This window comes from Pteropus medius, unplaced genomic scaffold (genome assembly GCF_902729225.1).
Source record: "Pteropus medius unplaced genomic scaffold, Ma_sr-lr_union100, whole genome shotgun sequence".
In the NCBI taxonomy this organism is placed as follows: Eukaryota; Metazoa; Chordata; class Mammalia; order Chiroptera; family Pteropodidae; genus Pteropus; species Pteropus medius.
In genome coordinates this window covers 3159089-3178100 of record NW_024354503.1, presented here as the reverse complement: position 1 = coordinate 3178100, position 19012 = coordinate 3159089, and the positions used below count along the sequence as shown (strand labels likewise).

Below are 19012 nucleotides of genomic sequence, written 5' to 3'. Positions count from 1 at the left end.
TGGGAGGCCACTTCCTCCCATCTGCCATCAAGTCTTAAGCTGACAAATTATTTTTCACTGTGCTTATTTAGAAAACTGACAAAAGTGACTCCCACAGTCCATTAATGGGCTGGGAATTTTCTGAAGATAGGAAATCTTGCCACAGTTGCCACCAGGGGACATGTGGTACATCTGAGGAGATCTTGTCGAGGCCCATGACACTGTACGTGTGGAGGCTTCCTTGGGCCGTGGACCAACTTCAAGCAGGTGGAAAGGTGAGACTGGGCCTTTGAGGCTCAAAGTACTCTGTTGTTGGTCATCTTAGGGACTGTTCCTCCCTTCATTTATTTAATTATGTGTTTGCCATTTAAAAAAAAGAGCTTTATTTTTGAGATACAATTCACATTATACAATTCACCCATTTAAAATGTACAGTTCAATGGTTTTTAGCATATTCACAGAGTTGTTCAACCACCATACAATCAATTTCAGAATATTTTTATCATCCTAAAAAGAAATCCTATACTTTTTAACAATCACCCTCATCTTCCCTCAACACTCTCCCAGCACTGTCTAATCACTAATCTACTTTCTGTCCCTATGAATTTGCCTATTCCAGACATTTCATATAAGTGGAAGCATGCAATATTTGTCCTTTTGTGTCTGGTTGGTTTCACTTAGTATAATATTTTCTAGATTATTCATGTTAGAGCATGTATTAAAATTTCATTCCTTTTTTGCCTGAATAATAATGCTTACACATACTTACACACCCCCCACATTTTGTTTATCCATTCATCAGTTGATGGACATTTGAATTATTTAGCTCTTTTGGCTCTTGTGACTAATGCTGCTATAAATATCAACAGACAAGTTATCTCTTTGAGTCCCTGCTTTACAGTTCTCTTGGGTATATACCTAGGAGTGGATTGCTGGGTCATATGATAATTCTATGCTTAGCTTTCTGAGGAACCACCAAACTGTTTTCCACAGCAGCTGGACCTTTTTGCATTCCCACCAGCAACCTATAAGGATTCCAATGCCTACACATCCTTGCCCATTTTTTTTTACATAGCTACTATGTAGATGTGAGGTGGCATCTCATTGCGCTTCTGATTTGCATTTCCCTCATGATTACTGATGCTGAGTATCTTTTCATATGCTTATTGGCCATTTCTATACCTTCTTTTTTGTTTTCAAACCTTAAAAATATTTTTATTTAAACACGGTAACTGAGCTACAACACGTTTTTTTTTTCTTTAGAGAATATTTTATTTTTTTCTTTTCCAATTAATTTTTTTTTTTACAGCGACAGAACAGGACAAACAGAGACTCGTGGACATGGACAATAGACTAGTGTTTATCAGAGCTGGGGGGAGGGGAGAGCAGGGAGGTAGACGGGGTATAAGAGGTCAAATATGTGGAGACAGAAATCTAACTATGGGAGTGAGGCTGGGGTGGAGCAAGGGAAGCGATACCACGTCGATCCAGAGGCCCACCCAAAAGGCGGGGCCGTCACCTCCTAGCGGCGGTCAGTCGCTCCGGCAACCCTGGGCTGCCCAGGGGCCTCTTGGGCCAAGATGGCCACGACGCGAAAGATGATTCCGCAGAAACGGCTGCGCTTGGCGTCCCTCCAGGCCGTAAGTGCCCCCTGCTAGCCCAGGGGTGGCCCTGCAGGCCACGCGACAGTCCGGGTAGGGGGCTTGCCGTCGGCCGGCTCACTCCACCAGAGGCGAAGCGGCACACCTGTTCAGGCTAGAGTCAGGGGAACCTCGGAGTCTTAGACCCTCTCTGTCGTGCCCAAACCCCTTGGAGGGAATGGGGGAAAACGGAGGCCCAGAAATAGGGAGCGACTTGTCCGGGTCGTGGAGACCCGGATGCCGTCGCCGGTGTCCTGATTCCCTGTTCAAGGCGCTTCGCTGTGACTCTGGCATCTTTCTCCCTCTAATTAAGCGTCAGACTTCTTCTCCAAGCTCCTCATTACTGAAAAATAACAAATACCCTTCCAGATTCGAGTGGGAAAAAGCAAGGCCATTCCTCTCCCTTCGACTTCATTCCCAGCTCCTGTTGCTTTTGGGGACGCTTGGCGACTATCCCAGAGTACCTTGCAAGGGCTGGGGTTCCGTGGGGCCAAGCCGTGATTCCCTCGGAAGTGTACTTTAAGCCAGTTTGATCCTGATGTTTTTCTCCTTCTCTCCCATGCTGTGAGTGGATGGAAAATATCGGAGATCTAGTTATGTAAGAGTTAAATAAATTGTGTTCGTTAAAGCTCAAGTGTGCTGGCCGGTGGTTCTGCCACTTTCTAGGCTGTGTGACATAGTTATTTACTCTACAAACCTCAGTTTTCTCATGGGTAGACATGGATTGACATTGAACATGGGTAGACATTATCTCAGGGTTGTTTTGAAATTAAAGAAAATGTAGGTAAAGCATTTGACTGTGTTTTAGCTCTTAGTAAGTGATCTTTCAGTGTATTTTTGCCTTAGAGAGTTTAGGAGTTATAACTGTGTGGTAGGAAAAAATTACACTATCTCAGCAGTGAACCCTTCTCAGAAAACCACTCTAATGTCTACTAGCCAGCCACCTCTTCCAGTTGCACATGTATGATAGATAGATAGATAGATAGATAGATAGATAGATAGATATAGATATAGATAGATATTTATATATAGATATAGATAGATAGTAATTCCAACTTGAAAAGTTAAAAAAATTAAATAGGATGGTGGATATCAATGTGCTGTGAGAAAAATTCCTGGTTTAATGAGATGGTGGTGATAGGCCCTCCATGGAGTTCCTAGCATAGACGTGATACCAGAAGCAGTCAGTTCAAGTCCAAACGTCTTTCCTTCCTAGCTGCGTGATTTGGGGTAATCTTTCTGAGGCGGTTTCTTTCTCTGTGGAGCTGGGATCATGATAGTCCCCGCTGTGTAGGAACTAAATGAGATACTGATGCCTGAAGGTGGAACTGGGCGTGAGTCGGTATTAGCCGTTGATACAGGTACACCATAGCTCCAGAAGCTGTGGCTCAGGACTGGTGGTTAGAGGGGAATCATCTCTGAGCAGAACTTTACAGGGTGACAAAACTAGATGTTTAACCAAGAGAAGAGAAGCCTGGAGGGACCAAAGGTGGCAAAGAGGCCACATGACCTAGGGGTTGAGAGCACATGCTCTAGATCCATACTGCCAGGTTAAATATTGGCTTAGTGACTAGTAACTGTGTGACCTTGGAAAAGTTACTTAATCTCTTTGGGTTTCACATTTATCACAATAAAATGGGAATTGTAATTGTTTCTACCTAATAAGGCTGTTGAGAGAGAGATATGGGTTAATATGTAGAAGGCACTTGTAAGTGTCTCCAAATATTAAATGCCTAATAAATGTAAATTATTGTTATATGAAGAGTTATGTGGAAGGAAGTGAAATTGAGTTTATTTTGTTCTAATAAAAGGAACTTGGAAGCAGGTTCCCCGTCGTTTCAACAACATTCAACTGTTCTTTATTGAGCCCCTATTAGGTCCCAGGGCCTTGGAAATATAACAGTGAATGTGACAAAGTCCCTGCCTCATGAAGCTTACATTCCAGTGGGTCGTTTTAGGGTTACGTACCAGCAGAGGATGAACACCCCTGTCGGATAGAGATTCAACTTTCAGGGCCCCTGCAGCTTAGCCTGTTAATGTCATGCAATTCAGTGGTTCATCACCTTAATCTCTAGGAAGCTTGATGGATAAAACCAAGGCCAGTCCAAGACAGTCATTCAAGTTCCAGCTGATATAGTGGGGAATATTTCCTCACTTAGGCGTTTCAGGAGATCTTTAGTAGATTACACAGTGCACCTCTCCCCTTGCCACATTGCAGTATGATTAAATTTGGTAAAACGAAGTAAATTTGAAGTGTTGTAGTATTGAGAAGAATAGAAAAAAGAGAGAAATTGTATTACTTGGGGTGAGGAGAGGAAGATTTGGGGCAGACTTTATATAGAGGAGACTCAAGGCCTTTTTTTTTTAAATGTCTTCAGTTGCTGAAGGTGTCATCTCCCCTCAGACCGCTCTCCTTGTCACCACCCAGCCTGCGATCGTGATGAACAGAGCCCTCCTCCATCCCCCCAACCTCACTAAGTCCAAGACTAACTCCTCCCCACACCCAGTAATTGCCCTCTCTTCGCAGAGCTGTGCCCTTCATGCAGTTATTTGTTGTTTCAGTAACTTTTTAATGAGTGCCTACTCTATGCCAAGCACAATGCCAAACACAAGAGATGAAGTGGAAGTTGAGACAAAGTCCCTCAAAGAGTTCACATTCCACTGGAGGAAACACTGAGTGGACATTATTTGCAGTAATCTGAAGAAAGTAATTACAGTCCTGAAATGGGAAATAATGAGGGTGGGGGGATTGGTAGCTTTATTTACAAAGGGTGTTCAGAAGAGGCCTATCTATGACTGAAAGATAAGAGAGAGGGAACCAGATGTTGGAAGAGCCAGTTGATGAGCACTCTGGGCAGAGGGAAGAGTAACTGAGGCTCTGCTGTGGGAGAAAGGCCAGTGGGACTGGAGCGTAGTGACCCCATGCAGTGGGGGAGGGAGATGTCGAACAGTAGGAACAAGTAATGAAATGAGTTCACTGACATCTGCAGTAGCCAAATGATAAGAACTTTATAGGCCATGGTGAGTGGGAAGAAGGGGATGAGTCACGTTTCTGGCTTAAGCAACAGGATGCATATGATGCTTTTTTCTGAGACAGTGTAAAGTCAGCTGGGCTTTAGGAGGAATTAAACAGTCTGCTTTGAGACTTCAAGGTTTGAGAGGTACAAATAATTTTGTGTAAATGCTTAGCTGTCAGGCAGTTGGAAATGGGTCCAGACTTCAGGGGAATTGGTAATGGGCCTGTACCGGGAGCACAAATATCCTGTTTATTTCTCTTTCTAAATGACATTTTCTTTCTTCTCTTAATTCTTAAAGAGACCAAGTATGAATTAAATGATGAGCAATACTGCTCCTTGTCTCAGTATTAGTGAAGATGGATCCATTCTTTCAGATTTTTCCCCCCTAGGGAATTGTGACACTCTCATTATTTTTTGTTTCCTCTTTTTAACCTAAGATCAGCACCTCATCTGTGGGAACTTTCCCAAAGCAGGTGAAAATTGTGGAAGTTGGTCCCCGAGACGGACTACAAAATGAAAAGGTAAAGTCGGAGATCAACCAAAAAAGTTTTTTTGATCATCGAGAGTAGACATGGTTAGGTGCATCAGGGATGCAAGACGTGATCACTCTGCCCAACTTAAGGTAGGGCCAGGGAAACCAGGCAGGCACCTGTGACAGTTAAGCAATGTAAGAAGATGGTACAACAGGTGTGCTGTCCCCGTGTCCATCCCAAGGCCCAGGGGGCTGGGGTGGATGATGAGTGCTGCGGGAGTGTAGAGTGCAGGCGAGGACATGCCTTTAGACCCACCATAAGGGGATTTATCCAAAGGAAGTCACTAAGGCCACATGCAAAGATTTAGCCTTGGGGATGTTCCTTACAACACTGTTGGTAATAGCAGAAAATTGGAAGAGTGCTATCCAATAGAACTTTCTGTGAAGATGGAAATGTTCTAGACCCGAGCTGTCCCATGTGATAGCCACTACACACAGGTGGCTACTGAGCACTTGAAATGTGACTAGCGCGGCTGAGGAATTGAATTTTTATTTTTCATTTTAATTCATTTAAATTTATATCACCACAGATGGTTAGTATCTAGCATATTGGACTGCACAGATCTAGAAAGTTACATATCCAAGAGGTTTTAAGGGTGGTTTTCTTTTGTTTTTGGCATATGTTTCGGAAATAATCATGTATTATTTTTTCATTAAGAAAAGTTGCTTTTTTTCCCTAAGCATGACCAGCCTGATTTTAATAGTGAGCACTTGATGGAAACAATAAGCTGTAAGCTCCATGAGGGCAGAATCATGTCTGTTCTCCTCATTGCTCTATCCCTACCACCCAGCACAATCCCTGGGACATGGGGGGCTCTCAAAAATTATTTGTGGAGTGGATTACATGAAAACAGTGTAAGACAAATCGTGGCGGAGGATATAGAAGGGCTTGAAGTCCTTAGGATTTTTTTTACCTGATCCTTGGATACCAGGGAACCATGGAAGGCTTTTGAGCAGTAGAGTGAGACACTGGAAACTGTGTTTTAAGAGGATTCCTGTGGGATGAATTGGAGTGAGATCACGCCATCATTTACACAAGATAATGATATTAGATATGGAAAGAGGAATCCATAGACTCTGCTTAGCAACTAGACAGAGTCGGGGAGGGAGAGAAAGAAACAGGAGGCTGACCATATGAGGGTGAAATCTTGTGCCAGTTGAGAGATAGGAAAGGGGAGGGTATGATAATTCGGGGACCCTACCTCATAAGGCCCAGAGGGTTAGTCGTCTCTCCCTGCTCAGGCCATGGTACATTGCTCTTAACTTCTTTATGATGGGGTCCTAAATTAACAAACATTTAGTTAAGAAAAGCCTGTATGGCAGAAAAATATTGTTCCATGTAAATATTCACTCCTTTTCAGGTAAGAAGCTGCCTCTTCTGCAAAACGTTATCTGTAGAACTTGAAGACTCCTTGAAACCCCATCTATTGGCGAGGATTACATGTGAATTCATGTTTGGAAGTTGAGATAGTAAAGTGCTTACTGTAGCAAAAGATTTGAGCTGACAGGTACTGCTTTCTGAGGCCACTTCTTCCCAGCTTTGCTGACCTGTCTGTTCCGGTGTTTGTCTCTTCATTGCAGAATATCATACCTACTCCAGTGAAAATCAAGTTGATAGACATGCTTTCTGAAGCAAGACTCCCTGTTATAGAAGCCACCAGCTTTGTGTCTCCCAAGTGGGTTCCTCAGGTGAGCTCCAGCCCTCAGTAAAAGGCATTTCTCAGAAGAGTGGGATGGAAAGGTTTGCATTTGCCCTGGAAGTAAGTAGAAGTCAGGCACGTAGGTTTCCCAGTCTCTGGCTTTGAGTGGTCCTAGCAGCAAAAAAATGTAATCTGGGAGGTCGGATGCTTGGATTCAATCTTGGCTCTGCCCCGACTTGCTTGGTGACCTTGTGGCCATCTCCTCTCCAGTCGAAGATGACCTCTTCTGGCTGTAGAAGTCTAGAATCTCTAGGCCTGGCTTGAAGTTTCTGCCTTTGTAAGAAGGAAAAACTGATGCCGCCTGTTTCAGAGACAGACAGGGAGGGAAGGAAGATCCTGTTCCAGCTGAGTGTTAGATAACTCAGAGAGAGCTGAGCCCAGCGGCTGGCTCGGAGCGCATGCTCAGTAAACGGCCGGTAGTATTGTTACTGCTGTTATTGCTTATGTAAAGCTGACAGTATTAGCCATATGGAGAAACGGGCGCTATCGCCCACACCAAGGGACCTTCTGGCCCATCAGCAAACATATAGTAAAAGCGTGGGGGAAAATCACCTCTGCAGAAGGACTCATTCTCCTGGGTTTTGGAGAATGGAGATCCTGTGATTAAAAGATTTTCTCTACCCGAGCTCTCCGCCTGTTCTTGGTGATGCCTCCGTTGTATCTCCTTTGGTTCCCAGATGGCTGACCATGCAGAAGTCTTGAAGGGCATCCAGAAGTTTCCTGGCATCAGCTACCCAGTCTTGATCCCAAATGTCAAAGGCTTCCAGGCAGCGGTAAGAGACTAGTTCGTCGGCGGGGGCCCCTGAAATAAGGTTGATGGCACTGGTCCCTTCCTTGGCCCTGGGCCTCAGTCCCTGTCCCAGGATGTCCATCTGAAAGGCTGTCTCAGGTGGTGATGACCACTGTCAGTCCTGGCCCTGCCACCGCCAGCTCTCAGATCCTGACAAGCCTCAGGTTCTGCCTATAAGATAGGGCTGATATTGTGAGCATTTCAGAAGATAGAACGCACAGAAATTGCTTAGCAAGAGCCTGATAACTGATAAGTGCCTAATAAATGGTAGCTTTTGTTGTTCTTACCCATTTTCTCTTTAGAAGAAGGTAAGCAAGTTCTCCACAAGAGCTTCAACAGTAGCTGCGAATATCTGCCAACTTTCTTATAATTTTGGACGAGAATGTCATTGGAGATATTGATTCTAATTTAGACAAAAAGCTTCTTTTAAAGAGTGGCTGACTTCCAGGGTGCTGGTGGCAGTGGCAGTGTTGGTCCTTGGGGGAAGGCCAAGGTTTCTTTTTCATTGAGATGTAACTCACTGTATTAACTTCCTACAGCCGCTATAACAAAATACCAAAAACAAGGTGGCTTAACACAATAGAAATGTCTTCTCTCACAGTTCTGGAGGTTGGAAGTCCGAGATCCAGGTGGCAGCTGGGTTGGTTCTCTCCGAGGGCTCTGAGGACGAATTTGTTCCATGCCTCTCTCCTAGTTTCTGGCAGTGACCAGACACCGTCGCCGTTCCTTGGCTTGTAGGTGCATCACTCCAGTCTCTGCCTTCACCTTCACTGGTCTTCCCCTCTGTGTCTGTCTGTCTTCACATGGCCACCGTTTTATAAGGAAACCAGTCACATTGGAGTAGGAACCATTATGGCCTCATCTCAACTGAGTCTATCTACAATGACCTTATTTCAAAATAAGATTACATTCTGAGGTACTGGAGGTTAGGGCTTCAACTTATCTTTTTTTCGGGGAGATACAATTCAAACCATAACATTCATATATCTAAAATTCACTATAAGACAAGGGTTTTTACCCCTTTAGTGGTCTTGGAAGAGAAAAATGCTGAAAAGAATCCCCTGGCTGTTGGCAGGTAGCTGCTGGAGCCAAGGAAGTGAGCCTCTTTGGAGCTGCCTCTGAGCTCTTCAGCAAGAAGAACAGCAACTGCTCCATTGAAGAAGGTTTTCAGCGGTTTGACCAAATCTTGAAGGCAGCTCAGGCCGCCAGTATCCCTGTGCGGGGGTGAGTCAGAGCACATCGGTGCTACCTGTCTTTTCCCCAGTACCTCTGGACCAGGACCAGGCTCTGACTCAATGACCCTCCCCCACAAACTCTTTATCCTGGAGGCAGGTGTCCCAAGCTCCGCATCTAGACATCTTTTCCCAAGTAAATGCGTCAGAGGAAATCCTAGCAAGAGCTTTCTCCAAAGCTGACTTTTGGGTCTGTTCACCTGAAGAATCTAGCAGGAGAGGACGCTAAACAGGGTTCATAGAGGTCAGTGTACACCTGGCTCTACCACTGAGTTCACATGTTCCTGAAGAATCCCCTAGGCCAGGGGTCCCCAACCCCAGGTCTGCAGACTGGTACCAGTCCATGGCCTGTTAGGAACTGGGCCGCATGGCAGGAGGTGAGCGGAGGGCAAGTGAGTGAAGCTTCATCCATATTTGCAGCCGCTCCCCAGCGCGAGCATCACCGCCTCAGCTCCACCTCAGATCATCAGGCATTAGATTCTCATAGGAGCACTGATCCCTGGTGCCAAAAAGGTTGGGGAACAATGCCTTAGTTCTCTATGTCTCCAAGATCACATCTTTAAATTGCAGTAGTGGTAGGCATTGTCCATGTAATACCTAATTGGAACTTCACAATCACCCAGTGAGGATGGGGCTAGCCCCACTTACAGAGACAAAGCTGAGGCTCAGGAAGGATGAGGAGCATGCTGTAGGGTCACACAGTTGTCCGAATTGCAGCCAGAGTGCTCTTTCTGATTACATCGCTCCATGGTTAAAAACCTTACAGTGAGTGACTCCCTAACTCCAGACTTTTCCATATGGTTTACAAGACCCTGCATGATTCAGCCCCTGCTCTTGTTTGTGCAGCCTTGCTGTTCACCGATCCCTTTCAGCCCTGCTTCCTCTCACACTGCTTTTCAGCCCAACTGGAACTTCTTTCCATTTGCCGCATGCTCCCATTCTTTCTTACCTCTGGGCCTTGGCATGGCTTTCTATAGACTCAGAACTGTTTTCCTCCTACATCCTACTTGTCAGAGCTAACTCCTGCTCATCCTTCAGGTCCCTTCGTGGATGCCAGTTTCTCCAAGAAGCTTTCTCTGTCTCCCATCTGGAGTTAGGACCCCTCCACTGGGGCTCCCATAGTCCCTTGGACATCCTCTAGCATAGCACTTAGCTGCTTATTAAACTTTCCCCTGCCTCCCACCCCCACTAGCCCATGCTGTCCATGAAGGCAGAGCCCGCATCTCTCCTAGTCCCTGGTGTGCCCCTCTCCCACCTCAGGGCCCAGCACACAGTAGGTGCTCAGGAACCGATGGGCAGATGGATGGATAGGGAAGCAGGGGCTCGTCAGGTCTGCTGGACTCCTAAGCCTGTGCTCTTTCCTCGGTATTTCTCTTACCTTTTCCTTGCTCAGCAATGATTGGAAAATAAAGGGGAGAATTAAAACGGAAAAATTCATGAGATCTTTGAGTCTGAATCTGTTTAACCAGCAAACATTTGTTATGCCTCTCGATATGCAGAATAGTTTGCTGGACTCTAAAAGGTTTTAGTGGCATTTCAGCTCCAACAGGGTGGGCGGGAATAGAAGCCACCTACATCCAAGATCCAAACTCCTTACCACAGCTCGCAAGACCCTGTGATCGGGCCTGTGCCCACCTCTCCAACCTCATCTTTTACTTCTTTGCCTCTTGCTCCCCATGTTCTGTCTTGAACATGGCGACTTTTCCATCTCAGGGCCCCTAAACTGAATCTCCTCCTTTCCTGGAATGTTCTTTCCTTCTCTCAGCTCCAGCGTCATATCTTCCCAGAGGTCTTCCTGGGCCACGCAGCTACTCTTGGCCTCTTCTAGTAGCTCCCGCCACATTCCATGTTCTTTCCTTCACAGCACGTCGCTCTCTCAGTTCATCCATTCACTTATTTGATTGCCCTTTTATCGCTGTCTCACTAACTTGAAATAAGCTCCGTGAGGGCAGGGACCTTGTCAGTCTTGCTCACTGCACTACCCCAGTGACTGGCCCGTAGTGGGCAACTCAGTAAATATCAGTTGAATAAATGAGTGAATAAATCATCTGGCAGCTCACCAGAGCAGCTGATCCCTTGGCCCTCGTGCCAGCCTAGCTCTTGTCCCTGCCTTTGGTTTCATGGATCCTGGATCTCCTCCTGTGAGTATGGGCCCCAGCTACCCTGGCCCACATTCAGCTTTACCCCACCTCTGTGCGGCTCAAGTGCCTGCCCATGTTGCTGTCTCCAGTTCCTTCTCCCCGGCTGGTCTCTGGATGCCTCTCCTGAGACCTGTGCACCCCCCACTTCCTGAACTCCTGGCCTGTCAGTCCCCGCCCCTCCCTGCCATGGCCCTCCACTGCCTTCTCCGGGCCCTAAGAAGCACTGCCTTCCTTCTGGCCCCACATCATTGCATTAGCCTTTCACTCAGGCACTTGGCCTCCAGCTCGGCTTCCGTTTTTGATGGTGGGCTAACTAGGAATGAATGTCAAAGAGCCACCCTGCCTCAGCCTTGCTGGCCAGGGAGCTCAGGGGCATTGACACTGTTCCTCCCCTGTCTTCCCACAGATACGTCTCCTGTGTGCTTGGATGCCCCTACGAAGGGAAGATCTCCCCCGCCAAAGTAGCTGAGGTGTGTGTGTCAGGGCAGGGGTTTCGTGAGGGTTGGCTGCCTTGCCTATGAGTGCATAGGTTCCTCTCGCCACCCTTTCCTGGTTGGTCATTGATTTCATTCATTCACCCAGCTCCTTCATTAAGCCTGTCATGAGCACAGCCGTGCATTTGCTCCTAGCTCAGCATGGAGGATGGGTCTCTGGAGTCCCAGCCCTCCACCCCGGAGTGAAAGCTTCCAATTGAGTCTCCATCTAGTCTGTGGACAGGTGGTAATTGAGGTGACAGTCCTCTGCGGAGCGGCTTGTCACCCAGGGATCCCTGCATTTCCTTGGAGTGGTCAGAGAGGCCACTTGACATCCTCTGGATGGCAACCAGGTCAGCTCTGAGAGAACACAGTGTGGGAATTAGGTGTGAGCAACACAAGAGCTTGTGTCATTTAGTCCTCAAAACTACCTTCAGATTGGGTATTATTATTGTTATTCCATTTTACAGTTGAGGAAACTGGGACTATCTAACTCGCTACGCAGGTTGCACATGGTGCAGTCAGGTCTCAACCCCCATCTTGTTTACCTCCAAAGCCCGCATGCTCGTCCCTCACCACCACACAGCATCCAAAAATGAGGACTGGTAACAGTCGCAATTGCCAGCCGAGAGCGGCTGCTGGGCTCCAGGTCCCAGCCCCCCGTTGCCACCAGTCCTCACCTTAGCCCCTCGAAGGCTCGTGACTGTTGTTCAGATGCAGAAATCGAAGCTCAGAAAAGTTAAGTCCCTTGCCGAGGTCCTACAGTCAGGGAGCAGCAGAACTGGGATTTTAATCCAGCATCTCGTCACCCAAAGCCGCTCCTTCCGCTGCGCCCCTGCCCCACGGGCTGCCACAGCTCCTGACACTCCTCTCGCCATTCCCTTCATCCCGCACACCACGGTCGGCGTCACCCGGGCCCCTGGCCCTGCCGTGTCCTTTCTCCCCCTTCTCAGCAGCACAACGCGGGGCAGCGTCTCCTCGGGCAGGGCACGTGCTCCTCTGGTTTCGCAGTGATTTTAGGGGTTTGCACATGGGCTTCTAAAAATTTAGATAGTTATGTACTTCTATTAAAAATAAATAACTAGCCTGCCTCAGACCCATGATTCCACAGATCTCACTGAGGATAACGCTATAAGAAAGGGATCAATTTCACTGATTCCAGGACTTGGGTCTGACACAGTGTGTGAAGGTGGTATGTGAAGGAGTGAAGTTTGAGACATGGGGCAGAGGAGAGCACAGGGGTTGGAGCCCAGGGCCAGCCCCAGTGGCAGCTTCCTTAGGTCTCGGTCTCCTGAGGAGCAGAGTGAGGATTGTCATTCCCGCTCATAAAGCTGTAAGGAGCCTGTGGTCCGATAGGAATTTAGTGCTCAGACATGGGGTGTTCCACGTAGGCTAAGGACCCCCGCTTCTGAGCTCTTAGACCCTTGGCTTGGGAAATCGGATGTCCCCCCCAAGGGCATGCTTGTTTTCTCAGGTCACCAAGAAGCTGTACTCAATGGGCTGCTACGAGATCTCCCTGGGGGATACCATTGGCGTGGGTACCCCCGGCATCATGAAGGATATGCTGTCTGCTGTCATGTATGAGGTGCCAGTGGCTGCCCTGGCTGTCCACTGCCATGACACCTACGGCCAGGCCCTGGCCAACACCTTGATGGCCCTGCAGGTAATCCAGGCATGTCCATTCTCCCAAAGGGCATGGCGGCAGGACAGCGGTGTTTCCTCTGTGCTTCCTGCAAGCCTTCACTGTGCTGAATGCCGACACCTGCATGCCAGGCCCTGGGCATGACCCTGCCCCCAAGTCCTCACATCTGTGTGTTTGGGGCAACAGTGAGGGGGTTAGGTGATAACCCTAATGCATTATGACAAATGCCACAAAAGAGGAAGCACGGAGCTAGGGAAGACCCCCATCCTGGCTGGGAGGTCAGAGGGCATTTGCCGGAAGGGGTCTGTCAGGGCTTGAAGGACGTGAAGAGGTTCAGCCGCTGGACAGGGGACACAGAAAGGGGGCTTGGCAGCGCTGCACTGTCAGACTGAGGTGGGGTTCGGGGAGCACTCGTGTCCCTGGCTCCTGTCCCTGGCCCTGTGGTGGCATGCTGGCTTGTGCGTGTGAGTGTGCCCTCTGTGTGGTGAGCAGGCAAGGAGCCAGGCGGTGGGGAGGCAGAGAGCACCCGGAAGGAGAGCCTTTAATGCTGTTCCCAGAGATCGGCCCAAGACCTCAGATTGGGTTTCCCTTGAGATTTGTTTTTTGTGGGCTGGCCCCGAATGAGGAGGCCACGGCCTGGCTGCCCATTAGAAGGGAAGTTCTGAGTGTCCGACCACGGAACCTTGTTCTCGCATTAATCTGGGTGTGACCTGTTGTCTTTAGGCTCGCTGGAGTGATCCTGGGCCACTTTTTTTTTTTTCCCTCTCAAGTTATCTCCTAGGTGCTCATGTCTTGAAGCCAGGTGATTCTATTACTTTCTGGGTCTGTTTTCTCAAGTTGTGGTTGTCAAGGGCAAGGTCTTTTAGAGGCTTAAGGAGAGAGGAGAAAGTGAAACAGTCACCTAGGAGAGTGGGGGATAGCCCACCTAGGGAAATGGTCTCGGGCCCCTGGGGTTAGAGGCCCTGACTTGAAGTGAGGGCAACCTTGTGGGGAGAAGTGGTATGTAAATGCATCACAGTAAACTGTTGGGGTCTGAAATCCTGGCAGTGGAAGGGGGTTACTCTAGGTCGGTGACCTGGAAGGGACCTCCCTGAGGAGGTGGCTTTTAGGCTGAGACCTTAAGGGTGAGAAGGAACCTTGAAACCATTAAAGGAACCGAGGGAAGATATTCCTGGCAGAGGAAACCAGTGCAAGCCAAAAAGACTCAGTTCCAGGAGCTAAAAAGAGAAACATTGTCTCTTTCAGTGGGATTTTCACTTTAACGGAATCATAAGCCAAAGGAATGGATAACTCTCAGTGGAATTTCAGGCAGCAGACAGAGGGAGGTTTCCAGGGACCAGCTTTATAGGTTCTGGTCCCCACAGTGACAGCCATGTTTTGCCATCCTTATGTTTCAAGATGGGAGTGAGTGTCGTGGACTCTTCTGTGGCAGGACTTGGAGGCTGTCCCTATGCACGGGGAGCATCGGGAAACTTGGCCACTGAGGACCTGGTGTACATGCTGGCTGGCTTGGGCATTCACACGGTAAGCCTGCCTGCCTCCCTGTGGCGACAGCCCTAAGCTGGCCAGAGCTCTGCCTGAAACCAGAGACAGAAGCTGATGGGTTTGTTGTTTGGGGGGCAGTTAAGAGGGGAAAGGTGGCAGGGGATTATCGTATGTTTTCGAGATCACAGAGTGCGGTTGACGGAGACCAAGAAGGCCAGGCTCTCAGTGTGAGTTTGAGGAGGCACCAGATGTAAGGAAAGCTCCTGGAAGGGGCTCAGGTGCATGAGTCAGTTCCCCCTGAACCTTTGTTTTGTCCTCTGTCAAGTGAGAGCAGTAGAATTAGCCCCCTGGGGCTCTGTCAGTCAGAGCCCTCAGCATAGATTGGAAACAATATGGCATCTGTGCTTTGGGATCAGGCGGAACTGTTGATTAAAACCTAGTCCTGCCACTCATGGGCTGTGTGACCTGACAAATAACTTCATCTCTATGGGCCCAAGAAGTGGGAATAATAGTAGCACCTCTCTTATAGGGCCGTTATGAGGATTAAGTAAGAAAATGTAGACTGCTTAGCCCACAGCTGAGCACAGAGTACACATCAGCAAATAGAAGCTATTGTTATGAACAGAGGTTTTCGGGTTTGGCCCTTTTAGATGGTGTTTTTATTCTCTCTGCCTCACAGTTCTTACTACTTCAGTATGCAGTTTTTGACCACTGTGGGCCAGGCCCTGTGCTAGGCCTTGCGCTAGGCCCTGGAAATGGAGTCCTGAACAAAACTGACAAGATCCCTATTCTGATGGTGGCACTACAAACCATTACACAGATTAAGCCATCTTATGCAAGGGGAGTCAGAGAGGGAACCCCAGATGCCAGAAGGACACAGCCTCCCAGGCAGCTAGTTGGTGTCCCATCGTCAGAGGAACAAGAGTCCGTTTGTCTTCACCTTTACTTTTGCAGTATCATAGTTGTCTGTGCAGTCCAATGTTTCCCTGAGTGTTGAGGGCATGTCATGACTTACTGCCTCCTTTGACTTGTTTCTCAAAGGGTGTGAATCTTCAGAAGCTCCTGGAAGCTGGGACCTTTATCTGTCAAGCCCTTAACAGAAAAACTGGCTCCAAAGTGGCTCAGGCTACCTGTAAACTGTGAGCCCTTGCCCACCTGAAGCTCTGGGCACTACGTGGGAATAGGGCCGTGCATGGATGATTCACAGATGGACACCTGGAAATGGGAATGAAATTAACGGGACCAGGCACCTCGCTGCCAGCTCTGCACATAGGTCTCTCCGGGGAGAAAGGAGGCAAGGGTTAGAAGTCGCTTGGCCTCAGGCCCTCCCTGCCAGACCTGAGCATGAGTGAGAGGCTTTGGGTGCTTGGAGGCCTCCCTTCACCATGGACCCAGCAGTCCAGGAGTTGAATCCCTTAGGGCACTTGGGAACCCAATTCCCAGGCTCGGGTTGATCTTCAAATCTCATCTCTGGCTGAAATCTGTAGCTGGCCACTCTCTACAGTTCAACCCTATGGCCTTGGGGCCATTGCTCTCTGATTTGTAGGCCAAAGGGGCATGGGGAGTGTTTTCCCCAAGCTGGCAGAGGACATCGCTGAAAGGGTGAGGGCTGAGCTTCAGTAAATGCCTCTGAATGAAGGGTGAGTGGCCACCTGCCAACTCCAGCACCTCTGAAAAATCTCCACTCGGAACATGATTTCTGAAAACAGCTATGTAATTAAAAGTTAAATGAGATAAAACCATTCCAGTGTTCCGTGCAGATGTGTGTACATATGAGTGGGGGAATAAAACATCTTTATTTGCACTGAGAGGAAAATGCAGACTATTAATCTCTGGATTTTCTCCGTTTCCCCACCCTGAGCCCCATATTCATAGTGACTGGAAATTGGTGGCTTTGAGCTTAACTCAGGGCTGGCCAGAATACCTTGGAGAGACTGTTTCTGAGGCTCTTGGCTCTGTGACCGGGGCTGTTGTACAAGGTCGCCTGAAGGCAGCAGCGCTTATCTGGTCGGCCTGAGCTCTTTGTTTATCTAGCTCCGCAGCTGTCACTCCTCCTTGCTGGACTCGGGCAGGCCCAGGGCATTCCAAGCTTTGGGAAACACTTGTGCGTTTATTTCTTTGCCCGAGTTTCATCAGTTGGTATGTCATGCCTCTATACACATCACTCCTTAGCCCTACCTTAATTTTTAAACAGAAACATAATACCGTTTTTCTAACCCACTATGGTAGGCAGAGTGCAGACAAACCATTCCCGCTGGGCGCCACGGTTTGTGTGAAGGCTGAATTCAATTAGCAATGTAATTCCCACTTTAGCTTCGGAGCTCCTTCCAGCTATGGTAGGTTTTCAAACTAGACTTCCCAGAACCCGCAGCCTCTGGGCGACCCCCACCATCCCCTTCAATCAGCGCCGCCTCCTACTGCTTTCGTTCCACGCAGACGTGTATTTCATGTAAGGCTCACTGAAGAAAGGGTTTGGCAAATACAAAAACATTGGGAAACCTACGGGTGACCGAGGAGCCAGGTTCGTGGGCTCCGCCCCAGGACAGCTGCCCGGCGCCCCCGACAAACCCCATCTACCTGCGCTCTCCCTCCGCCTGCCCTGGGACGCCTGTTTCTAGGGGTCGGGACGAAAACTCGCGCCTGGCGCGGGGATCTGGGCACGCTCGGCTCCCGGGCCCTAGGTCCGGTCGCGCCTTCCCTCCGCCGACCGCTCCGGCACTGGACCGTGCGGCAGGCTGCAGACCAGTACGCGAGCTCGCTGCGCAGGCGCCTTGATGCCGCAGCGCCGTTTGTCCTCCCGGCGCCCCGTAGTGCCGCCTGGCGAGTGACACGTTACCTGGGGGCGTGAAGGGGGCGGGACCAGGTGGGCCGCAGGCCCCTAAAGGGACCTGGGCTCGGAGCACAGGAGGCGGCTCCTCTGGAGGCAGCGCAGAACACCTGGTCCCAAGCAGGTTCTGAAGGAAAATATGGGGCCGGGCGGGCTCGCGAGTGGCCGGGTGGTCCACGGGGAGCAAGGGAGAGCTTCGGGGTCCGGGCGGCATCCTGGGCAGAGTCCTGCCAGGCAGGCCCGTCCCCGCTGCTTCCAGTTTGCGCTGCTCCCGGCTCCCGCTGCAGACAGAGGCTGGGGCGGCCTGGGTTCATTCATTCCTGGCCTAGGGATTCCTCGCGCGCCCCACTCCGAGCCATAGCACTAATCCCCGCGGGAGACCCAGCGCCCCTTCCCTTCCGTTATGCAGACTGGGGAAACTGAGGAGGCGACAGCTGACCTAGGTCGCCCTGCCGGTCCGGGGCGAGGCTGTTTCACCAACCTTCCTGCCTCCCAGAGCACCCTCCGCGACCACTTTCTGGGGATCCGCACAGTAAGTGGACCTCGGCGGGGTGGGGGGTGGGGGCAGCTTCGGCGTCCGGAACAGAGTCAAACCGGAAGCAGTGGGGGAAAGGGAGAACTTGGGTGACGGACTCACCTGCAAAATCGATTCCAGCCCAGCTGTCAATAGCTGTGTGGCCCATTACTTCACCTCTCTGACCTTAGTGTACTAGTCTGTAAAGTGACAGTGCTATCTGCCTCATTAGGATGTGGGAGGAATTCAAGAAAATAATGCAGAAGTGTCTGGTACAGAGCCTGGCACACTGCGGGCGCTCAGCCAAATTGGTTGGAGCTGGATGAGCCCAGGAGGGGACCGAGGCAGCCTGGAGGAAGGGGGCTGCGGGCCAGGCTGCCCCGAATGAAAGGCCTCAGTGTCTGGGGCTTCCGCCCCCTCTGCCCGCAGAGTTTGTTCAGGGCGGGGTGCACACCTTGCAGCTGCGTCAGAGCCAATGCCACGTCTACACCGGCCAGCTCAGTGCTGGAGTGGGGCGGGATCCTTAGTTTCAAGCAGAGAAGTTATCTGGCTGGTCCTGGCATAGGCAGAGGCTGAACCAGCAGCCTTTGCCTGGGTGAGCCTGGGGGGGGGGGCGGGGAGGGGGCATTCCAGGACTGCAGTGCTGCAGCCCCAGAGTTGGGTTCAGCCTGCCTGGCAAAGGACCCCACCCTGAGGCCATCTAGTACATTTCTTGCTTTCTCCCAGCTGACCTTTGAGGGAGAGGGAGTCAGGGGGCTGGGTATATCAGGAGGTATTATACTGAGCCCAGGAACCAGTTTACACCTAGGGATGGCAGAGACTGGAAAGGCCTGAGTCTGAGCAGACAGAACCCCTTCCTGAGCTCGTGTAGTCCCGGTTCTGCTGCCATGTTTGCTTCTGCCCAGAACTATCAGTTTCTAGACACCTTGGGGACGGCAGAGTGGAAGCTTAGGTTCCATCTTCCCAACCTCGGGTCAGTTGGGATTAGAAAATATGGCACCTGTGCCACAGTCTTCCCACATTGACCATGTGGCAGGCCT

At 49.7% G+C, this 19012-nt stretch overlaps 2 protein-coding genes across 3 annotated transcripts in view; both read left to right on the top strand.

The window, feature by feature from the left end:
- The first annotated feature begins 1471 nt into the window (after positions 1–1471).
- HMGCL (3-hydroxy-3-methylglutaryl-CoA lyase) lies at positions 1472–16439 on the top strand. Of its 2 annotated transcripts, XM_039854106.1 has the most exons (9): positions 1472–1619; positions 5074–5157; positions 6750–6857; positions 7546–7641; positions 8734–8882; positions 11438–11501; positions 12979–13167; positions 14545–14670; positions 15673–16439. In XM_039854106.1, the coding sequence occupies exons 1-9, from the start codon at positions 1560–1562 to the stop codon at positions 15772–15774; spliced, it is 978 nt and encodes a 325-aa protein (XP_039710040.1). In that variant the 5' UTR covers positions 1472–1559; the 3' UTR covers positions 15775–16439. The 2 variants fall into 2 exon arrangements, with proteins under 2 accessions (XP_039710040.1, XP_039710042.1); XM_039854108.1 differs by lacking the exons at positions 8734–8882; positions 11438–11501.
- Positions 16440–17427: 988 nt separating this feature from the next.
- The window catches only part of GALE (UDP-galactose-4-epimerase), an 8482-nt gene continuing 6897 nt past the window's right edge, over positions 17428–19012 (top strand). Inside the window, exons 1-2 of the mRNA XM_039854103.1 lie at positions 17428–17582; positions 17868–17990. The gene's annotated coding sequence lies outside the window, so the exon portion shown is untranslated. The remainder of the gene's footprint in view (positions 17583–17867; positions 17991–19012) is intronic.